The 20,037-nt window shown below is 31.3% G+C and overlaps 1 protein-coding gene across 1 annotated transcript in view; it reads left to right on the top strand.

The window, feature by feature from the left end:
* The window catches only part of LOC129752000 (potassium voltage-gated channel subfamily H member 7-like), a 141,208-nt gene that overhangs the window by 92,342 nt on the left and 28,829 nt on the right, over window positions 1-20,037 (top strand). Inside the window, exons 9-10 of the mRNA XM_055747791.1 lie at window positions 11,417-11,537; window positions 11,875-11,993. Of these exons, the coding sequence (XP_055603766.1) occupies window positions 11,417-11,537; window positions 11,875-11,993 (240 nt within the window). The remainder of the gene's footprint in view (window positions 1-11,416; window positions 11,538-11,874; window positions 11,994-20,037) is intronic.

Consider the following 20,037-nt stretch of genomic DNA (forward strand, 5'->3'; position numbering starts at 1 on the left):
ATGTCGATTTTTCATACATTTTGCCGAAAATTTCCATACAAATTTCAAGTCCTTTGCGCCAGCTCGTGCTTCAGCCAAATGACCTGAAACTATCAGAAAGTCATTTTTTCACCTCAATGCACCAATTTTAAGGGTGCCGCGTCGAAAAAAATGTTGTAAAAATCATCCCATACAAATTTGGGCCAGTCTAATAAACACTTGCGAGACCTTTTGTTTATTTATAGCAAGCAAGGTCCCATAATAGTAAATAAAACAAACAAAAACATTGAAGATCCATTATCTTATCTAATTTTCTCTCCTTATAAAATAGTTGATAACTCGCAAAATTTTCAAAATTTCAACCGTTTTCAAAGGTAGAGTGTTTTTAACCATTCGGAGGAAAATCAGCGAATTTCGGTCAAAGGGCCTGAACAACAAACGTTTTGAAAAAAAAATAGTTGCTGAGGCACAACGGGTAAAACGGACACATCAGTTTCTCCAGATTTTTTAAATTTTTCTTCGGTTTGTTCCTCCATATGCTTTCAGAAGACTTTGGCAAGGGCAATTGTCAGTAGAAAAGCACTCACCATCTCAAACAGGCCATTAAAACTGTTAAAACATGATCTCCGGTGAAAAAAGCGCCTATAAAATACGAATTTTTGAAACCACACTGTTTCGCTTCTGGATTTGAACCAGTTGGTTCCACTTTGTTTGAAAAACTTTTTCAAATACTTACCTCACAAAAATATCTACTTTTACAGCAATGTTTGCAGCAAAATGTATCTTTTTTGAGCAATGTCCGTTTTACCAGACCATTTTTGAAAAGTGTAATTTGCAAGCATGTTTTAAATAGCTATAAAAATAGTCTTGATGAAGGAAATTTACTAATTCCAAAAATTGATGCAAACAACCTGAACTGCCCATCTGCACGAAAACTGCGATGATAAAAGCAATATCTGATTTTTTATTGCGATTCTACCTTAGGGTGTCCGTCTTATCCGACTTTCCCCTACGTATTTTCAATATTTAAAGAATATTTTTCCTAGTGAACCTACATATAAGAGAAGCGACGTCTGAAACACAAAATTCCTATCGATACAAAAGAACTGTCGAAAAAAAGAAAAATCGATTCCAATCGATCCGAGCATTTGTCGCAGATCTTTTACCTTTCTTATTGAAAACTCAAGCAAGGAAAGTATTGTGATTGTTGTTATAATTCAAACAGATAATTTTAAAGATGGTCACATGGATTTATGATTAGGTGCAATTTTTTCAATGCTTTGGTGAATCGTGTTCCTAGTTAGAAAACTATCTGATTGTTAAGATTCAAGTCATTCATACCGTTTATCGCGATCCTTTTGGCATCGAGTTCAATGTTGTTTTGTTGGATTGAAGGAGCGTTCACTTTAGAGCTTGAACATTGAGCCAGAAAACAGTGCTGAGGTTTTTTTTGTTCAAGATTTTGGCGATGTTGCCACATACTTTATTTTAAAAGGGATCAGATGTCGCTTCTCTTATATGAAGGTTCACTTATTTTTCCTAATATGAAAAAAAAACTTAGTAACCATTCTGAGTTTTTGTTTCATATCCAGATTCGTAACTTTTGAATTTTTTTTTTTTAATAGAAAAATCTAACATAACAAAGTTTAAAAATGACGATACAGATTCATAATTTGAAAATTTTAATTTTAGCAAAACTTGTAAGTAAGTGCAAGTCGAGAAAGAAAAACATAAAAGAAAGAAAGAATCAACATTAAAATCTAAAACATCAGAATGATAATTATGAAATCATGATTGAGGGCTCCGAACCTAATTTCAATCCTTGGCTCAGGACCGTAGGAAGAACCACCTTGTGGGGGGGGGGAGGTGGTGGTGTTTTAGCGACCAACTTTTGTCTATGATATTTTTGCTCAAACAATGCATAAATAATGGAAATAAAAAAGGATTTTTGTTATACTATTTCATTATTCATTTTTAAGATCTTTTACATTAACAGTTTTTCTTATTAAATAAAAACTTTCGAAAATATATGTTAAAATCTTTGAAATGGTAAGCTATATTTATAAAAGAAATCCTTAAATAACAAAAAAGGACACTTGAAATCTTTGAATTTAATCAAAAGTTAGATGAGTTGAGTTTAATTGATTTAAACATAGAATAAGTTTTTCCTAAGAAAGCCTTTATAATGAATCAAACTTTCAAAAGTAAAAGAATTAGATTAAAAGTTTGCGATTCAAATCTGATTCTAAAGATTTCAGTGTGAAACTTGGCTTTTGAAAAAACTGCAATTCAACACACAAAAATTTGGAATTTCCTGCAATATGTTTTACTGAAAGATAACAGAAAATATTTTTCATTGAAGATCAATTCCATAATTAAAATCCTTTGGATAATTTTTTTTGAATATAGGTACAGGGTGCGCCAACAGCATGTATATAATTTCAATGTCAAAAAACTCCGCCATTTCAGCTGATTTTGACACATAAACACAGTTTCTAATCGTAGTTTAGTACCATTTTAGCTATGAATCGATACACACTTAAAGAACGCGCTGAAATTGTTGCGCTTTTCATGAAAAACTATTGTTCAATTATGAAAACTTTGCGTGATTTTGTAGCAAATATGGCTGGCATTCAGAGCCTACAAACAAGACGATCCGTAGTTTGGTGACAAATTTTTTTGAATACGAATCTGTGGGGATCTTTGAATAGTAAAGTATACGCCAGCAAACCGAAGAAATAGCCGCTGTAAAGCCGAAAACCCTGGCCAATGTTAAGCAGAATGCAAGCACAAGAGCTGCTTTCTGTGTAAGAAATGGAAACAGTCATTTTATCGATGCTGTATTTTAAATTTGGTTTGAAATAAATAACATAAAATTTCCTAAAAGAATCTTGATTATTTTTGTAAATCGACTGAAAAATGGCGGAACTATTCGAAGTTAAAATCGATACATCCTGATGGCGCACCTGTAGTTTCTACTAGAAATCAAGTTTTTTCATTAAAAAATGACAAGATAATCTTAAATTCTACTTCAAATTTGTTATTTTTCGGATAAAATATGTATGTCGTGAAAATTTTGAAATTTAGAAATTGAACTAACAACCAAAATTATAATAATGCGATTTCTTGCAATTTTAATTCCCCACCGAAGAAGTCATCTTGATAATTTAATCTTGATTGTGAAACTCATTAACGAGCTGAATCTGAATCTGAAATTAAAACATCAATTCTAAATTGAAATTTTGCACCTGAACTTAGAATTAGATTTTTGAATCTGTTTCCAAATTTTATTACGGTTTCAGAAATATCAAAACCAAAACAACCATTCCAGAATTTAGATTCCAAATCAGCATTTCCATGACAAGCCAAGAATTAAAATATGAATCTGATTGTGAGTTTTCAATTCTGGATCGCCAATTTGATTATTTATAATGTTTGAATTTTGTATAAGAACTTATTTTTAACTTTTTGATGGGATTTTAAAGAATTGAGTTTGGAACTCTAAATGAATATAAACAATAACTCAGGATGATCTTTACTTTTATTATTATTTTCTGAATATTAAAAATGCAAATGAGTTTCAAAATGAATGCAGATATGCAAAATTTACTTGCCAGATAATCCGGTTTTAACCGAACTGACTCGGATATTTAATTTTAAAAAAAATGGGAAAAGTTCGGTCCGGCCCGGTTTCCCAAATTTTGTTGAAAGGCCTGATTTTGTCAGAATTTATTCAATATCGAACGAAAACTTAAAAATGCATTCTTAACATTTTAATTTTTTTCTCCCAAAAATGAAATTTTTCAAGCTGAATAGATCAAAACAAACATAATCGATTTTTTGACACACGATATTCGATAAAAAAAAATAATTCAAAATTGTCATGTTTCTCTTCAAGATTTTTGTTGTATAATTCCGAAATTTTTGTAAAATTTGACCGGATATTGTTCGGATTATGTTTTGGAAAAATGAAAATACAATGCCCGGATTTAGCTAGGTTTAAAATAAAACGTATCCCGAATACGTGCGGGAAAACTTCTGGCATCACCAAGCTAAGTTCATCAGATTTGATGCAAATTTTAAGATTTCAAACGTCGACTGACTTAGAAATGCATAAAACGTCGAAATCTGGTATAATATTGAGAAAAAAAATCATGAACTAAGTCGGTTTTCCAAAAGTCGATTGTTAACCAATTTTTTTCAAGATTACACTAGATTTCAACGTTTCATGCTCTACTAAGTCATAAAAATTAAAATTTTGATATTCCGAATTTACTTTGGTTCCCCCTTTGGTGATTTTTGAGGGTCGAAATCCGAAACTTTGAGTTCTTTGAGGCACCGCTGAATCAAGTCCAATTGAGCTAACATTTTGCACAGGTCAGTTTTTTAGGCCTATCTACAAAATGAATATGATCGGTTTTCGAAAATCGACCTGAACCATATGGCTACCACCCTATAAAAACGCATACGTGTACACACAAGAAACCAAATCGTCCCAGACTCCTATTGGCAAGAAATTTTGAATGCGAATTATTTGTTTAAAATAAATGATGTCTCAATTATAACCAAATGTTTTTTGGAATTCTTAAAATCAAATTTTCTACAAATTAAGAGAAAAAAAAAAGAAATATTGAAAATTTAATTTTTCTTTACTTTTGAAGCTGATTTTTGATATAGGTGGTAAGGTGGGGTAAAAGTACAAGTCGGGTAAAAGTACGTTTTGAGATTATCACAAACTAAGGACAGCAAAATTCATAGCTCTGTCGTGGATTGATGAAGATTTGGACAGCCTACATCCAGGCATAATTGCATAAATGATGTAATATTTAAAATAACGGCAAACATGTTTGAGCAATCAAAATTCTGCCTTTCAATGAAAGTTTTAATGTGTCTATTTAGCTGTTTTCATCCACTATCGAATGCCGAAGAAAGAGTTTCATAAATATGTCTCTGTTTCGCACAATAAATTGTGACCTACAAGAAACCCTAAAGGGGCAAAAGTACGAACTGCAAATGGGGCAAAAGTACGAATGATATACAGGGTAAAATTTTTTAAGTTTTTTTAAATACACATCAGCGCATATTTTTGTATCTACAAAGACCTGTTCGCGCAAAAAATTGCTTAAATACGATGAGAACTGGATTTCGTAAACCAGATGAATATGTTATCAATCGCGGAATGTTAATTCGAAACTCTATTATTCTTTCGATTTGTTGAGATAAGTTCTAAGATCTCTCTTAATTCAAGGTTGGAATCTAGCCTGTTAATTTTTTAGCTCGTTCATTCAGAATTCAATCTCTGTTTAGTGTGTAAGAAAAGTTGATTAAAATTCATAATTAAAAAAAAAAGATGACTGAAGACTTAATGTGCTCCATGGCCGAAGGAAAAGAGGGGGGGGGTGGAGGGGGGGGGTGGAGGGGTTTTTTCCCTCTCCAAGCCTCTGCAATGAGAGGCTTAGAAAAGCATGGAAAATATTCTTTTGTATAACCATATTGTTTAATTCCTAATTAAATTTTGATCATTGAGTAAGCGTATTGCAGTGTAACGATATTTACTCAGAACTGATGATTGAATCTCGAAAACTAAACCCGGGTTCAGGATTATACTACAATTTTTCAAAATTTGTCTCACTTGTTGATAGAAAGCTCTTTTTGAACATTTCAATTTTTAAGGAGATTGAGCTCATTTCAGAGGTTCTAGTATATCGAAATCAAAATTCTAGATGTTTCTGTTCACTTAATTCTGATTCTGTAACCAGTTTAAGATTCTTGATTCTAAATTCAAAACACCATTAGAAACTAGATATGCAAAGCTAATATGAAATTCTGGTTCAAATTTAGTTGAGCTTTTCATACAAAATTTGATTCATTATTTTTTAAATGCTTATGCATTTTCAATATTTAGACAATAATTTTACGAATGTGAGAACAAGAGAATTAGAAGCCATCCCGAGTATTTGTTTCATATGCAACTTTAAAGTCCTTAAAATTAGCTCTCAGGCAGTTTTCAGTGAAAGCTTAGAAATGGCAATTAAAAAATTGAAAACTTAGAATCAAATTTATCGTACACAATTCAAAATTTTGTTCAAGTACACAAGTCAGATTAATAATAAAAGAAACTGAATTTAAGAACTCAGATTGAAACGCAAAACATTTTTTTTATTGTCTTTATTATAGAGATTTTCAGCTTTCAGCTGGTTCATCTCAACGCAAAACATCAGAATTTTAATCAAAGATTCATGATTGAGGGCTCTGAAAAAAAAAATCAGTTTTTGACTAATATTTAAAGTTAATCTGGACTTTAAATTCAGAAATTTGTGTTTAATTGAATTTGAAATTCATATTCGGATTCCGCTCGGAAATAAGTTAAACAATCAAGATAAAAATAACAAGATGACTATTTTGTTGAGTAATTCAAATCGCAAAAAACCGTAGACCTGTAACTTATGTTGTTAACTCCATTTCAAATTTTAAATTAAGTCAGGTTGTAAACACAATAAAGCTGAGAATCACAAATATTAAGGAAAATCTGTTTTATTTTAAATATTAATTTAGAAAACCAAGCACAGGATTCCTATAACGAAATTGATTCTGATGAAGAAACTTGGACTTTTCACTTTAAAAAAAGCTACAGAGAATTAAACTTTTTTCTAAGTGTATTCGTTAACAAATATTAAGATTTTATGAAATTCCAAAGTCATAAATTTTTATCAAGTTTGATTAAAGATTTTATTCTCTAAAATTTTATCATTGCTTTTATTTTTGAAATTTCGATTTATTTTCATCGATGGTAAAAAAAGGTAAATATACTCAACTTTTAAGTGAATTCAAATTCACTTAAAAGTTGAGTATATTTACTTTTTTTGTTTTAAACATAGAATAAGTTTCTAAGGTATCATTATATCATAATACGTTTTATTGAATTGAATTCTATCTTTAAATAAAAGGTTTTTCTATGCAAAATCGGATAGGCTAAACCTACTAGACTCTAAAGCAAATTCAAAGACATTAACCATCGATGAAAGTAACTTTAATATTTTATCACCAAAGAATTCATTAAAAAAATTATCACTTGAAAGATTTAAGGACGTATTTTCAAAAGCGACAATTTAATTTCATTTAAAATTGGATAATTGAATAGTACACCAAAAACATCTTTAAAAAAAATAATTTAGGCAATCATTGAAAAAAAAACAGTTATGAACTATCGACCTATTAATAGTTGGTTTAACAATTTTTTGTTTTTGGTCAAAAAAAAATTCTCATCTATGAAGTTTTCGTGGAGCAAAAGTTGTTTGTAATTATGAAATTAAGCATCTTTAAATTTTTCAGCGAAAAAAATTGGGTTCTAGATGGTCAAATCATAACTTTAGAAAAACGTTCTAAGATATTCTTTCTTTATAATGGTGGGCTAAAATTGTCAAATGAAACTTTAAGTAACAAAATATGGAATTAACTTACATCGATGGTAAAAGTATTTTAATTTATTCAAGAGTCTGTTCGATTAGGCTTATTTGATTTGAGTCTAAAATAAGTTTTTTAAGAAAGCTTTCAATTTTTAAAAAAAACAAACTAAATTTAATCTTCCAAACTCTTGAGCAAATTCAAAAATTTTAACCAAATTGATGAAGATAAATCAAATTTTCAAAGATTAGAGTAAGAGATTGGATTCTTTGTTCAAAACTGGTACCTGCAAACTTGATCCAAATTTATCATTTCAGTTTGAAATTTGGTTTTTGTTAAATCTTCTATATTGGTATTGTTACAAATACACCGAAAAAATATAGAATTTTGTGCAGATGTTTTTGATGAAGATCAGCTACATGTTTCTTTATCAGCAAATATTTTTCATTAAAAATCAATTCCATTGAGATAATCCTGTGCAACACATTTTTTTATATAACAAAAAAAGAATTTTTACATGAAATACATTGGAATATAAAAAAAAAATCTAAAATTCTACTTTATATTTGCGATTTTCAGCTGAATGTTCACACAATCTAACTTCGATTGAAAATTTGAAATGAAACACACAAATTAATAAGTTTGTGATCTCTGGATTACTCAACGAAATAGTCAATTTTTATATTTTTACCTTGATTGTAAAACTTTTTTACGAGATAAATCATGTTCTGAATTTTTAACTCGTATTCTGCATTTCTGAATCATCAGACCATAATTTAATAAAAAAAAATGTTTCAGAGCCCTCATTTATGAATCTTTAATTTAAATTCTGAGGTAAATTTTGGGATTTAATCTAAATTCATTATTTTAATTGTTTATTATAAATCTGAATCGTGAATCTGAATTAAAATATGATTTGCGAATGATGAATCTGATTCTCAGTTTTCAATGTTTGATCGCCATTTTGAAGCTTTGTAATACAGACCCCGTTCGATTTTGGCAACACGCCTGTACATTTTGTGTTGCCAAAATTGAATGTTGCCAAAATCGAACGGTTTTTCTTTCTCAACTTTTTTTTCAGCTATTTTTACAAAATAACTATTTTTTTTTTAACTGCGACCCAGAGATGGGTCTTGACTCAACCATTCAGTCAGCGAAACTTTTTTTGTAGAGAAATGAATCCAACTTAGATGAAATTTCAGGGACTAGATAAGAGAAAATCGATGTTGAAAAACATGCGAAAAAAAATTTCACCTTGTCTCCCGGTAGGACTTGAACCCACATCTTGCGCCTCTCCGGGGCCCATGTATTAACATTCTACTACAGGAGACCAACCTGGCGTATGAATATTATACTGGTTGAGTGTCGATGTCTATCGGAATGAAGGGAATAGTTCTCCCATGTGATCATAATCATTTTTCTTGGTCTATTTCTATTCCCATCATTTCATCTTACGGTAGTTGGAATCATGGAATAATAAAAATGTCCAAACTTGATTCCAACTACCGTAAGATGAAATGATGGGAATAGAAATAGACCAAGAAAAATGATTATGATCACATGGGAGAACTATTCCCTTCATTCCGATAGACATCGACACTCAACCAGTATAATATTCATACGCCAGGTTGGTCTCCTGTAGTAGAATGTTAATACATGGGCCCGGAGAGGCGCAAGATGTGGGTTCAAGTCCTACCGGGAGACAACGTGAAATTTTTTTTCGCATGTTTTTCAACATCGATTTTCTCTTATCTAGTCCCTGAAATTTCATCTAAATTGGATTCATTTCTCTACAAAATAACTTTTTTTTTTAACAAAAAACGTTATTTTTAGTCAATTTTCGACCATTTGTTGTCATTTTTTTATGATATTTTTGATGCATTTTGCACTTTTCTTGTTTTGTTTATAATGTTTGTTTGTCTTTGTCTTATTTGCTGTTTTTTTATCATTCTTCATCATTTTCAGTTGCTTTTTGTCTTTTTCAGTCTTTTGTTAGAATTTGTTTTTTTTTTACTTTTTGAATTTTTCATGTTTTTTTTCATTTTAAAAAAAAACTTTTGTTTTTATTGTTTTGTTTTATCTCCATTTCAGAACATAAAAACGTATTTATGGTGTTTGTCAAAATTTATTTGGTCCTGTAATAACGAAAACTAAAATGTAATGTTGTTTCTAAAAACATGTGCCAAAATCGAATGTTGCCAAAAACGAACGGGGTCTGTATTACAATTTTTCATAAGAACTAAGGTTAAGAACTTTGAATCTTAAAATGGAACGTAAACTATCTTTGTTTATTTTACTAAAAAACTTGAGACTAAAAGCCGAAAATCAACCCACAAAAAGAAAATTATTATCAAAATGTTGAAAATGTATATAACCATCGCATATCAAGAAACAATTTTGATATGAGGCCCTTGGAGCCAAAGTGGGTATAAGTGCATGAAAGTTTATTTCAAGAAAACACGTTTTAAAATTGTTGTGTTTGTGCATTTTCCATATATTTTTAGAAAATTGGTTTGTTGCTCTCGAACCTAAAAGTATATAAATAAAATTCTAAAAATCTGAAAAAAAAACACCAAATATATTTAGATTGATATATGAAGAATCGTTTAGCATCATTAACTTTAAATCGACCATTTTGTCACTTATACCCCTCTGGCTCTGAGGGCAAAAAAAACAATTTTTTTTAAACCAGGTTAGAAACCAGCCTTTCATTTCTAATTCCATACTCGAACTGAAAATCAAGAATCCTTAACTGAATACAGAATCCGAAATATGAAAACGTAGGTAGTTAAGTTTTAATCACCGCACGTATCTCTAATAATTTTTGATTGATATTTTCCGATGAGCGTAAGACGAAATCAAAATGCTGAAATTTCATCCTTTTTATTTTATTTAACAAATATAGTTTTTCTGCGGATAGCCGAAAGATAAGTAGGTCGAAAAGGTTAAAAAAAAGCATTTTAATTTCGTTTTACGTTCACCGTTATATCAATTAAAAAAGATTATAAATATGAAACAGAAATACAATTCTTGGTTTGGGAATATGGAACCAGAACCTTTGAAATGAGTTTAATGTCATTATAAATTTAATATTCTGAACTGAATTTCTATGAACAAGAGGAGAAATTTTGAAAAACTGTAGCAGAACTCTGAACTTGAGATGGGTTTTGGCATAAGTTTTGAGTCTAGTCTAGTCTAGTCTAGTATAGTCTACTCTTGAATAACCTTACTCAATCATCGAAATTCGATTACAAATTTAAAATTTTTAATGTAGACTGTAAAGTAGAATACCTCGTTTGGTTTTCTAGGATCCTCAGGGGGGGGGGGGGAGGTTTAACCCCAAACCCCCCTCCGTTCAAGAGTTACTTTGCGTGACAAGAGTGGCTGAAAACGGAACGGATAGCATCTATTCAGCTAGGAAGAGGTTTTCTATGGTACGCGCCTCTTGTTCATTCCCAGTACTAGTGGCAGCAGTGGAAAAAAAACCAAAGAGGTGGACGTGTTTACGAATCCGTCATGAAAAATTATGAACATTCAACGCTTTGTTGCTCTACCTTGCTCGTTGTGGGAAAAACTGTGTTAAAATTATTCTCCTGGGACCAGTTCTCTTGTATTTACCAGCTAACAGAAACAGCAGCAGCAGCAGTCGTATATTAATACCCAAACATATTAACAGAGGGCGGACGGCGTTCCGACTTCTCTCTGGATATTGCTCCCGGGCATGTTTGCCGGTGGCCAGCGCTCATAAATATTCATAACTTCGTGCAACAAATAGTTTTCATGGATCGATTTCTTTTCTCGTTGTCGTTTCTTTTTTGCTCAACCATTTTTCCGCGGCACGATTTTGCGACCCTGTTGATCCTCGTTGGGTGTCCTGCCGGGGGATTTTGTGTTGATGGTTTTAAACCTTTCCCAATGGACACGTCCGACTGTTGATTGAAAAAACAACGCCCATCAACTCCGGCTTATAACTGGAAAATCCGGTACCATGGTCAACAAAAACAACAACAACTGTCACTCGAAACTTCAACAGTCACGATATGTGACCGCACTGTACTTCACCTTTACCTCGCTAACGTCGGTCGGATTTGGCAACGTGGCACCGAATACGGACGCCGAGAAAATATTCACGATATGCGTGATGCTCGTTGGATGTAAGTATCGGAATAACCTTTTATGGAGCTGTAAAACGTGATTCCTGGTGCAGCCAAGGTCCTGTCCCAAACCCAGATACCAAAAACAGCAGTAATTTCCCCATCCCATACTTCCTTTTACGACTTCCTACCAAAAAAAATGTTGTATACCAACTTCCATCCTCCTCGTTTAATATCCGAACTCAATTAATCGTGACTCCCCCTAGATTAGAGTCAAATAACAGTGACTGCCCCAAGTCCGCTAACGAATTTATATTTTCTTCTCCGTCTCCCCCGTCTTGGCATCGAATTAATCAAAAACCTACCGACAACGTCCAAACAACCATGCCGAAATTAGCTCTCATGTACGCCAGCATCTTCGGTAACGTTTCGGCCATCATTCAGCGGCTCTACTCCGGAACGGCACGGTATCACACGCAAATGCTGCGGGTGAGGGAGTTTATTAGATTTCATCAGGTGAGTACTTGTTCTTTTTTTCGATAAAGAAATCGTTTTGACTTTAAGAGTCGACCAAAAGTCTACGGCAGTCTAAATGTTGCTATATTGTGACGAGCATTGTTCTACTTTTTGAAAATCATGTTCAATTCCGGAATTTGTTAGTGATCGATTTGAGAATTTATTTTTTCTTTAAACATTAATAAACCTTCAACTTCAAAAGTTTAGTTATTAATTCCATGTTTAGTTATTATGTATTGTCAACCAAATACAGTTCGAAAACTCACAGCTGTACATTGGCAAACAGTCGTAGGCAACGGTAAGATAAATTCAAAGTAAGATTCAAATATTATATTTGTTTGCGTTAAAAATATTTTTGAGGCAATCATGTTAAAAAAAATTAAACCATTTCTAAAGAAGACATGCCAAATCAGGCCCATGCGAAGGACCCGGGGTTTTAGAAATTAAATTTAGCTAAAAATAATAACAACACCAAAAGACGGACTAAAAATTCAAAATTATTTGATTTCATCTTTTGTTGTAAATATTGGAAAAACAAAGCACTTCAAAAACATTGAAATTTTGTTTTAAAGTTGCTACTTGTTATCAATTTTTAAATTTTCATAAATTTACTAAAAAATCATAATCTATGCAAAAAAGATGATTGAAAATAATAAAAATAATTGAAACGTTTATAAAGTTCAAAACGCATATCATATATTTAGTTAAAAATTTCAAGCTCTGAATATTTTTTCGCAGCCAATTAAAGTCTTGTAAAGAACAAAAAGTCAAAAAGTGTTTTTTAAAAAACAAAAATTTAAAATTTAAAAAACAAAGACAAACTGATTATAAAATATTACAAAAAATTAAAATTTTTCACTCACAATTTATTTGCAAATATCAAAAAACTACACAATAAAATAAAATTCGGTGAAGTTATAAAAAAAAACAAACAAAATATGAAAAACAAACAGATAAGATTTTTAGTAGAAATTTTTTTTCAATCAAAACTTCTTACGATTCCGAAAATTAATTCATAAAATTCAATTGATAACTAAAGAAAACAGCATTATACGCCTTTGTTAATTTGGTAGACTTCGAATTTTCCTGAAATTTCCTGAATTTCCTGAATCTTCGATCGCCTCTGATTTTGGTGATAAAGAGTTCATAATTTTAAAAATGAATCAGTGTTGAGAGAAATCAATGATTGATAACTGACTCTGAATTTGTTTACTTCATTTGATTAAGAAGGAAAAATATTTTCATCGTGAGGATGATGAATAATCTTAAAAAATAAATTAAACAGTTTTTTTTAATTGGACAAATTTCATGACAATACAAAGGTTTTATTCAATTTTTGTTGATTTTTTTTCAATTTTTTGAAATTTCCTTATTAAACGGAAAACTTGTTTAATTTTTTTCGCAGAAGTCGAAAAGACTTGGCCATAAAAAAAGTTGATGATTAAATTTCAACCTTTATTCAAAATTTTTTGAAAAGTTTCAAAGTTTTGTCAAAAAAATTCCCATTTTTCTTAAATGATTTTTACATATTAAAATGTTATTTAAAAAAAGGGAAGCTGATAAAAGAAAATAATTGCATATTTGGATTTTATTTATTTAATTAAAACTAGCTATACAGTTCTCTGCACTTCGGAACGATGTGAATTTTGTGGCCTTGTGTATTTTATAAAAAAAAAAAACTTTTGGATGTGGAGTTGAGCATTTAGAAGAACAACAAACACATAATAAAATTGAAGCTAAAATGTGTTTCTTTAAGAATATTTATAATTAGCAGAAAAATTGTAATGACGTTTTTTTTATTAAAAGTGATAAGTAAAAAAATTGAAGTTAATTTTTTTTGATAATTCGGATGACTAATGTAAGTATTAAATGCCTATAACATTTCTACCAATTTGTAGACACTTAAAATAAGTATTCGTAAAACAGTTATTCTTCTTAATAAAAACCCATCTAAATACAGCCCATTTTTTGTGTCAAGATTTGAGTTTCAATTCAGATGGTCCATTGAAAAACAAACTGAAATTTACAAATAAAAACTAGTATCAATTTGAAAACGTCTTAGGCTTTGAGTGATTTAGGATTAAATTCCGCCAGAGGCGAGCAAATTTTCTGACATGTACGATAAATTCCTTTCTTGAACTGAAAATTTTACTTGGAAAAAATCTTCATGGGGGGGGTTAAACCCCTAAACCCCCCCCCCCCCCCCGTTCGCACGGCCTTGTGCCAAATACATTACGCAAAACTGTACATCAATGTTTATGTGAGCTACCCTTTCCCTGTCAAGTGCTCTCAAAAAACTTTGGATTATAACGCTTATATATATATGTACTTTGAAAGCCTCATCTGAGTCCGAGCTTCTGTTCATATAATCGGTTGTTAGTCAAAAAGATTGCACTTTTGTCAATTTTATTCTTTATTCTTCTGAAAAAAAAAAACACAAAAAACACAACACAAGTTAGAAAAAATTCATTTAAAATTTCATATCACAGACTGAAATTTGAAAGGAAAATCAATTGAATACACTAGTTTACAGCATTTTTTAACTTTGTAAACTGAAGGTCATTTTAAATTAGAAATCGGGTGCTGAATTCGAAAATTATATACATAAAAATCTCAGTATAACAGATTCTGAGTTATGCTCAAAATGTGAAATTTTGGAAAAATAATAAAAGTACTAGTACTTAGATTGAAATATCTGCATAACAGTAATTTAAAATCTCTTTTTTTGCATATTAAAGGTGAACAATTTGCTATCGATCATCGCAATAATTTTTTTTTTATTTCAAGTCCAATCGTGTTACAGTCTTCGAGTGAAATATTTGTCTCAACTTGGGCTTTAAAAAAATTAATCATAAAAAAAAACAATCGGTTTGTGAAGAGAAAAGTTATTAATAAAAAACCAGTATTTTTTGTTCCTTCCGAGCATAATACCATAAAATCCTATTCACTTTTGAGACTCAAGCAACCCTTCCTCTTAATCAGATCTTTCTAAAATTTAGCACGAGAACTTCTGGTAAGCTAATAAAAAATTTTGACTTGGAGCGAGTGAGTTTAATTCTTCCTATACTTTGATTAGTATACTGCGGTTCGTTAAATAATTAAAAAAAATGCAAAAATTACTGTTACGGTAAAATAACCATAACTTTTTCAATTTACCGATTTTGATAAATAACCACTAGAAATCATTGTTTTGAATTCACATTTATAGTCAATAGAAAATCAGATTTTTCAAATGTTACCATCGAGACTAAAAATTTTTTCTCTAAAATAATGGTTTTTTTTTATAATTTATTATATATAATAAAGTCACTAATATCAAACATGCTGTTGATGACGCGGAAAACTAGTGTTCAGATGATCGATAGAAATTTTTTTCAGCTTTAATATGCAAAAAAAAAGAGATTTTAAATTACTATTACACAGTCCGAGATATTTTAATCTAAAGCTGAGTTCTTTTAGAAATGGGACACTTTCTTTTGCTAATAGCTCGTTTACTGGAAATCGGAAATACACAATTTTGATTGCATTTCGTTGCTTGTTAATAGTTCTTTCCGACTATTATTTTCAAAATTTTGAATTTACGTGTTTTTGAGATATTTACGATGAAAGAGAAAGAGAAAGAAATTTTTTTGCACAGTTTCCTTCAAAATCCGTCATTATAAAGTTGATAGCTGACAAAACCGTTGATTATACAAAGAGTAACTGTGTGTGAGTGGCGGAAAAGTATGTAAAAACTGTAAAAAATGTCCACAAAGTTTAAATCAAGCATTGGAGTGAAGCACATGATCAGCAACTACGGTTTAGGGTCATCAGGGAAGTCAAGGCTCATAGCAACATTTTTAATTTTGAATAATCGAAAAAATAAGTGTAGATCGCTGAAATGTCCAAAAAAATTTACTCCAATAAGCTGAAAGTGTTGCCTAGTGATGAGTCATTCGAACCTAACCTCAAACATCAATTTTTTGCTAGTTCCAGTGCTCGTAAGCTGTAGACAGTGGTTGGAAAATCGCTCAAGAAAAGCAATCAGGAATGGTTTCTAGCTAGAATGATGCTACCTCCGAGTGCTGTGATACGCACGTGGTAAAAGTACCCATTGAATATATGTCGAAAATCAACACTAACTTGATACAAGAAGATATACCATGCCCCACCGGAGGCTACCGTTGCTATTCGTCACGTGATCGACATACTTGGTGATACATTTTGAACGTCGCTCCCTCAATCATTCCCGAACGTCTATCCTCGCATCATTGTTGATAATGCTCGTTATTGATAGACGATCATTAATGTTTCAAAAGGAAAAATCTGAATAAATACCAGGACCACATGTTCAAAAAAGCTGTAGCACATGCTGGACAGTTCATTGCGGTTACCTAGTCATGATTTTGTCCTTCTAGACAAAACGAAAAATAAAAAATCATCTGATAGCCTACATAGATCGCTCAGAACTGATACATATCAGTTATGATCCTAAAGGTTGAAAGTCGTTAGGGGAAGGAAATCAGGATCGAGACGTTCGTTGCTGATAGTCTGCGTCCTTTTTTACCTCATCATGAATCGCAAAAGTGTTTCAAATACAGAAGCGTCGTTGTCATGCATGATTGTTTGTATGATTTGGTTGAAGAAGGAAAATTTGACTGCTTTGATTTTTTGGCTCTGAATGTAGTCAAGCATGGCTCAGTGAAAATGATTGATTTTCGGAAGCATGGCTGTAGAGCCGATACCGAGGGTATGGGACAAATGATTTCTGATGAACGACAAAACTTATGAAATACCCTATTTCAAACAAACTCCAGCGTTTGAATCCTAAACCATGTCTGCTCGTGACAAGGTCCCTAGCTTATTAAAGTTTGTATGTGCTGGTTGTTTTGTATAAAATAATAAATGATTTGAAAAAATTCTGCTCCTGTGGAAAAAAAGCAATTTTCAAAATGAAAACTTTGGTTTTCGCTGTTTTTAAAAGCTTAACAAGAGTAATCTTCACACACCTACTAACTGATTTTACCTTAAGTTAAATCTCATGATGGTTTTACTTCATTAATGTCAGATTTTGTCAGCAGAAATTCCATTGAAAACGCTTTAAAGTTGCTCAAAAATAATCAATTTCGAAACAGCTGTATCCACTTAATTGGCCTCAGTTTCTTTTAAAAGAGAAGTATTGGACCGAAAAGTAGCAGGAGGAGAAGGATGTAAAATCCAGATTACACGAAGAAAAATTTGGAAAAATATCATGGCACTGAAAAAAGTGTGCGCCGGCCAATGGGAGATAAAGTAGAAATTTTAGAAAGTAGTTTAGTAGAAATTTTTCTTACAAAAAACGATGAATAATGTTTTTTTAATTTTTTTCCATAAATTATTATATGATTAGCTTCATTTTCTTCATAGAACGTATTTAGATCAAACGAATGCTTTTTGAGATACACGCATATGAAATTGTCCCAGTTCTAAAAGAACTTAGCTTTAAGTACAAGTACTTTTTTTATTTTTCCAAAATTTTATATTTGGAGCATAACTCAAAAACTGTTCTACTACGATTTTTTAGAATTTCATTTTCGGATTCAGCGCCCGATTTCACATTAAAAATACATGTGGGTAAAGTTCAAGATTTCTTTTCAAATTTTGTAAGCTAGTGGTATTACCGATTCGCCTATTTTAAGCAACTACAGTAGTGTTTTAATGTTTTATTTTTTAAAATGAACTATTGGAAAAGAGTGTAAAGTTTTAAAACCAACGTAAATTTATAAAATAATCGAAAAGCTTACATTCATTTTGCATTCTTTTTTGTAACTTCTCATTTGGAACGGCTTATGCCTCTGGGCTTTAATGAACCGAACTCGATTAGTTTAAAAACGTTCACACACACATAGGATCTCAGTGAAAATTCATGTTTCTTTGAAGAGATTTTCTTTCCTTAACTCTAAGCGTACATTTTTCGAAATTATTATGGCGAGCATCTTACAAATGCTAAAACCACCAGACCACAGAAAGTGTACTATGTATGCCATGACCGGGATTCGATCTCATGAACTTTAGCGTAGATGACTTGAACTCTAGCCACTACGTCAAAGCCGCTGGCGATTAAACTCGATTAGTTTGTTTACAATACTGTGCTTAAATCTAGCTTATCACTTTTATTTTAAGAAGAGGAAATAGATATAGGGGAATATGAACATGAAAAAAATATAGACGATGATCAATAGCTTTTAAGAAAGGTATATTTCAAACATGTAGTCCCGGGCTAACACGGCCAGCACATCCCTCACTGGAACATAGGCTAATTTTGCATTATTCAAACTTATACTTATGCTTATAAAGTGGGCATTCCAGGTTCCCAGGTTTTAGAACTATTCTAGCTAGCCCCCGTTATTTTAGCTGCTATTCATATTCAAAAAATAATGTTTGATTTGCTATTAACTCCTAAAATATTTTCTTTATTTATTAAGTAAGAGGTGGTTTCGGTTACAAATCATTTTCTAATGGTTTTGCTTCAGAATGATTTTTTTCTCAGATGTTAAGAAGTACCTGATAAGCGGTAAGCAGTACTCTCTGGAGCCACCTTATTTTTTTATTTTAACAGCATAATCTGCAATCGTAGGTAAAAGTTAAGTTATTCGAAGAATATTTGAAAACTGCATCGATTGTGTCAGGGAGAGCTCAAGTTCACTGCCCACTACCCTGTCAGTCAAAGAAATGTTTCACGACCGAATGAAAATGTTATGGAGCCAAATTTATTGCTTATTTGTTCATGTAATTTCATAAATCTTGCATTGTGTACTTTAAAATGACACTCCTAAAATGTTTCACGTAAAGAGTGATGTTCAGAAATCTTATACAGACCTTCTCGGCATGCTGTTTCTTAAAGATACTTTTTAAAAGTTAGACTTCTCAAAGTCTCAGTTCTTTAGTTGCAAGATTCTTTGCCCCACAGACAAAAGATTTAGGAAAAATAATTCGAGCTTTGAGTGTTATGTTACCATTTGTCGCCAAGATTATTAGATGACTTAGTTAGTACTCTCTGGAGCCACTCTTTTTAAACTTGAACAATAATATCTGCTATATAAAATTACATTGTAATGTTCATCCAAAATAAATTTTCTCATCCACCCAACGTAAATTTGAATGTTCACGATTGAATAAACATAACATAAAGTTGACAGAATATTTTCAACATGTACCTGGGCTTGGCCAAACCAGGTTATTATCTATTATAAATATTTATATTTTTTTTTATTTATATATTATTTAATATCGTGTTTCGACTCATAAATAGAAAAATTATTATAACTTGATTTGAAATTTTTGTAGATTTTACATATAAAGTGAAAAAATTGCGGTCCTAAAACGGGTTTACACGATCTAAATTGCAAAATGAATCAGATTGAGAAAGGAAAATGATATGTTTAATATTTTCTCTTAAAAACTTCGTTAGTGCAAATCATTTTGTTACTATTTGGTGATTGAATATGCGTAATGTTGTTGTTATGTTTACCCAACCACGGTATGCCGAGAAAAAGTAAACATGAGAAATCAGCTTTGCTTTAGACGAGTTGGGAAATGCCTTATTCGCAATCGAGAACAATAGATCAATGATTGCTGATGACAGTTGATGATGATAAACGTGGTACAAATGTTTACATTATCACACGGTTAAGCGAGACAACTCAAATTGCGTTCGTGGTAACATCAATGTTGCCAGATATTCTGGGTAGGAGTATCAAAGTACTCATTGAGAAATGAGTACTTTCTCGGTTAAGGAATATGAGAAGGGGAAAGTGACAAATAGTTATCGCTAATGTAATAGGTAGTTATTCAAGGACTTGAAGATTACGAATAAAGATTAACTATATTCCACCACTGAAACCTGCGTTTTCAACATAAAGAAAAGGAAAGTTAGCTGAAAATTTTACCTGATTTGATGAACCTAATGAAACTAATCAACTTTTATCGATAGTAAAAAAATTTCTCAATTAGTTCAAATTTTTGCAACCAGAATCAGACAAGTTTGTTAGTTTATGTACTTTGTTTTTGGGTTCAATATTTACCG

This window comes from Uranotaenia lowii, chromosome 3, assembly GCF_029784155.1.
Source record: "Uranotaenia lowii strain MFRU-FL chromosome 3, ASM2978415v1, whole genome shotgun sequence".
In the NCBI taxonomy this organism is placed as follows: Eukaryota; Metazoa; Arthropoda; class Insecta; order Diptera; family Culicidae; genus Uranotaenia; species Uranotaenia lowii.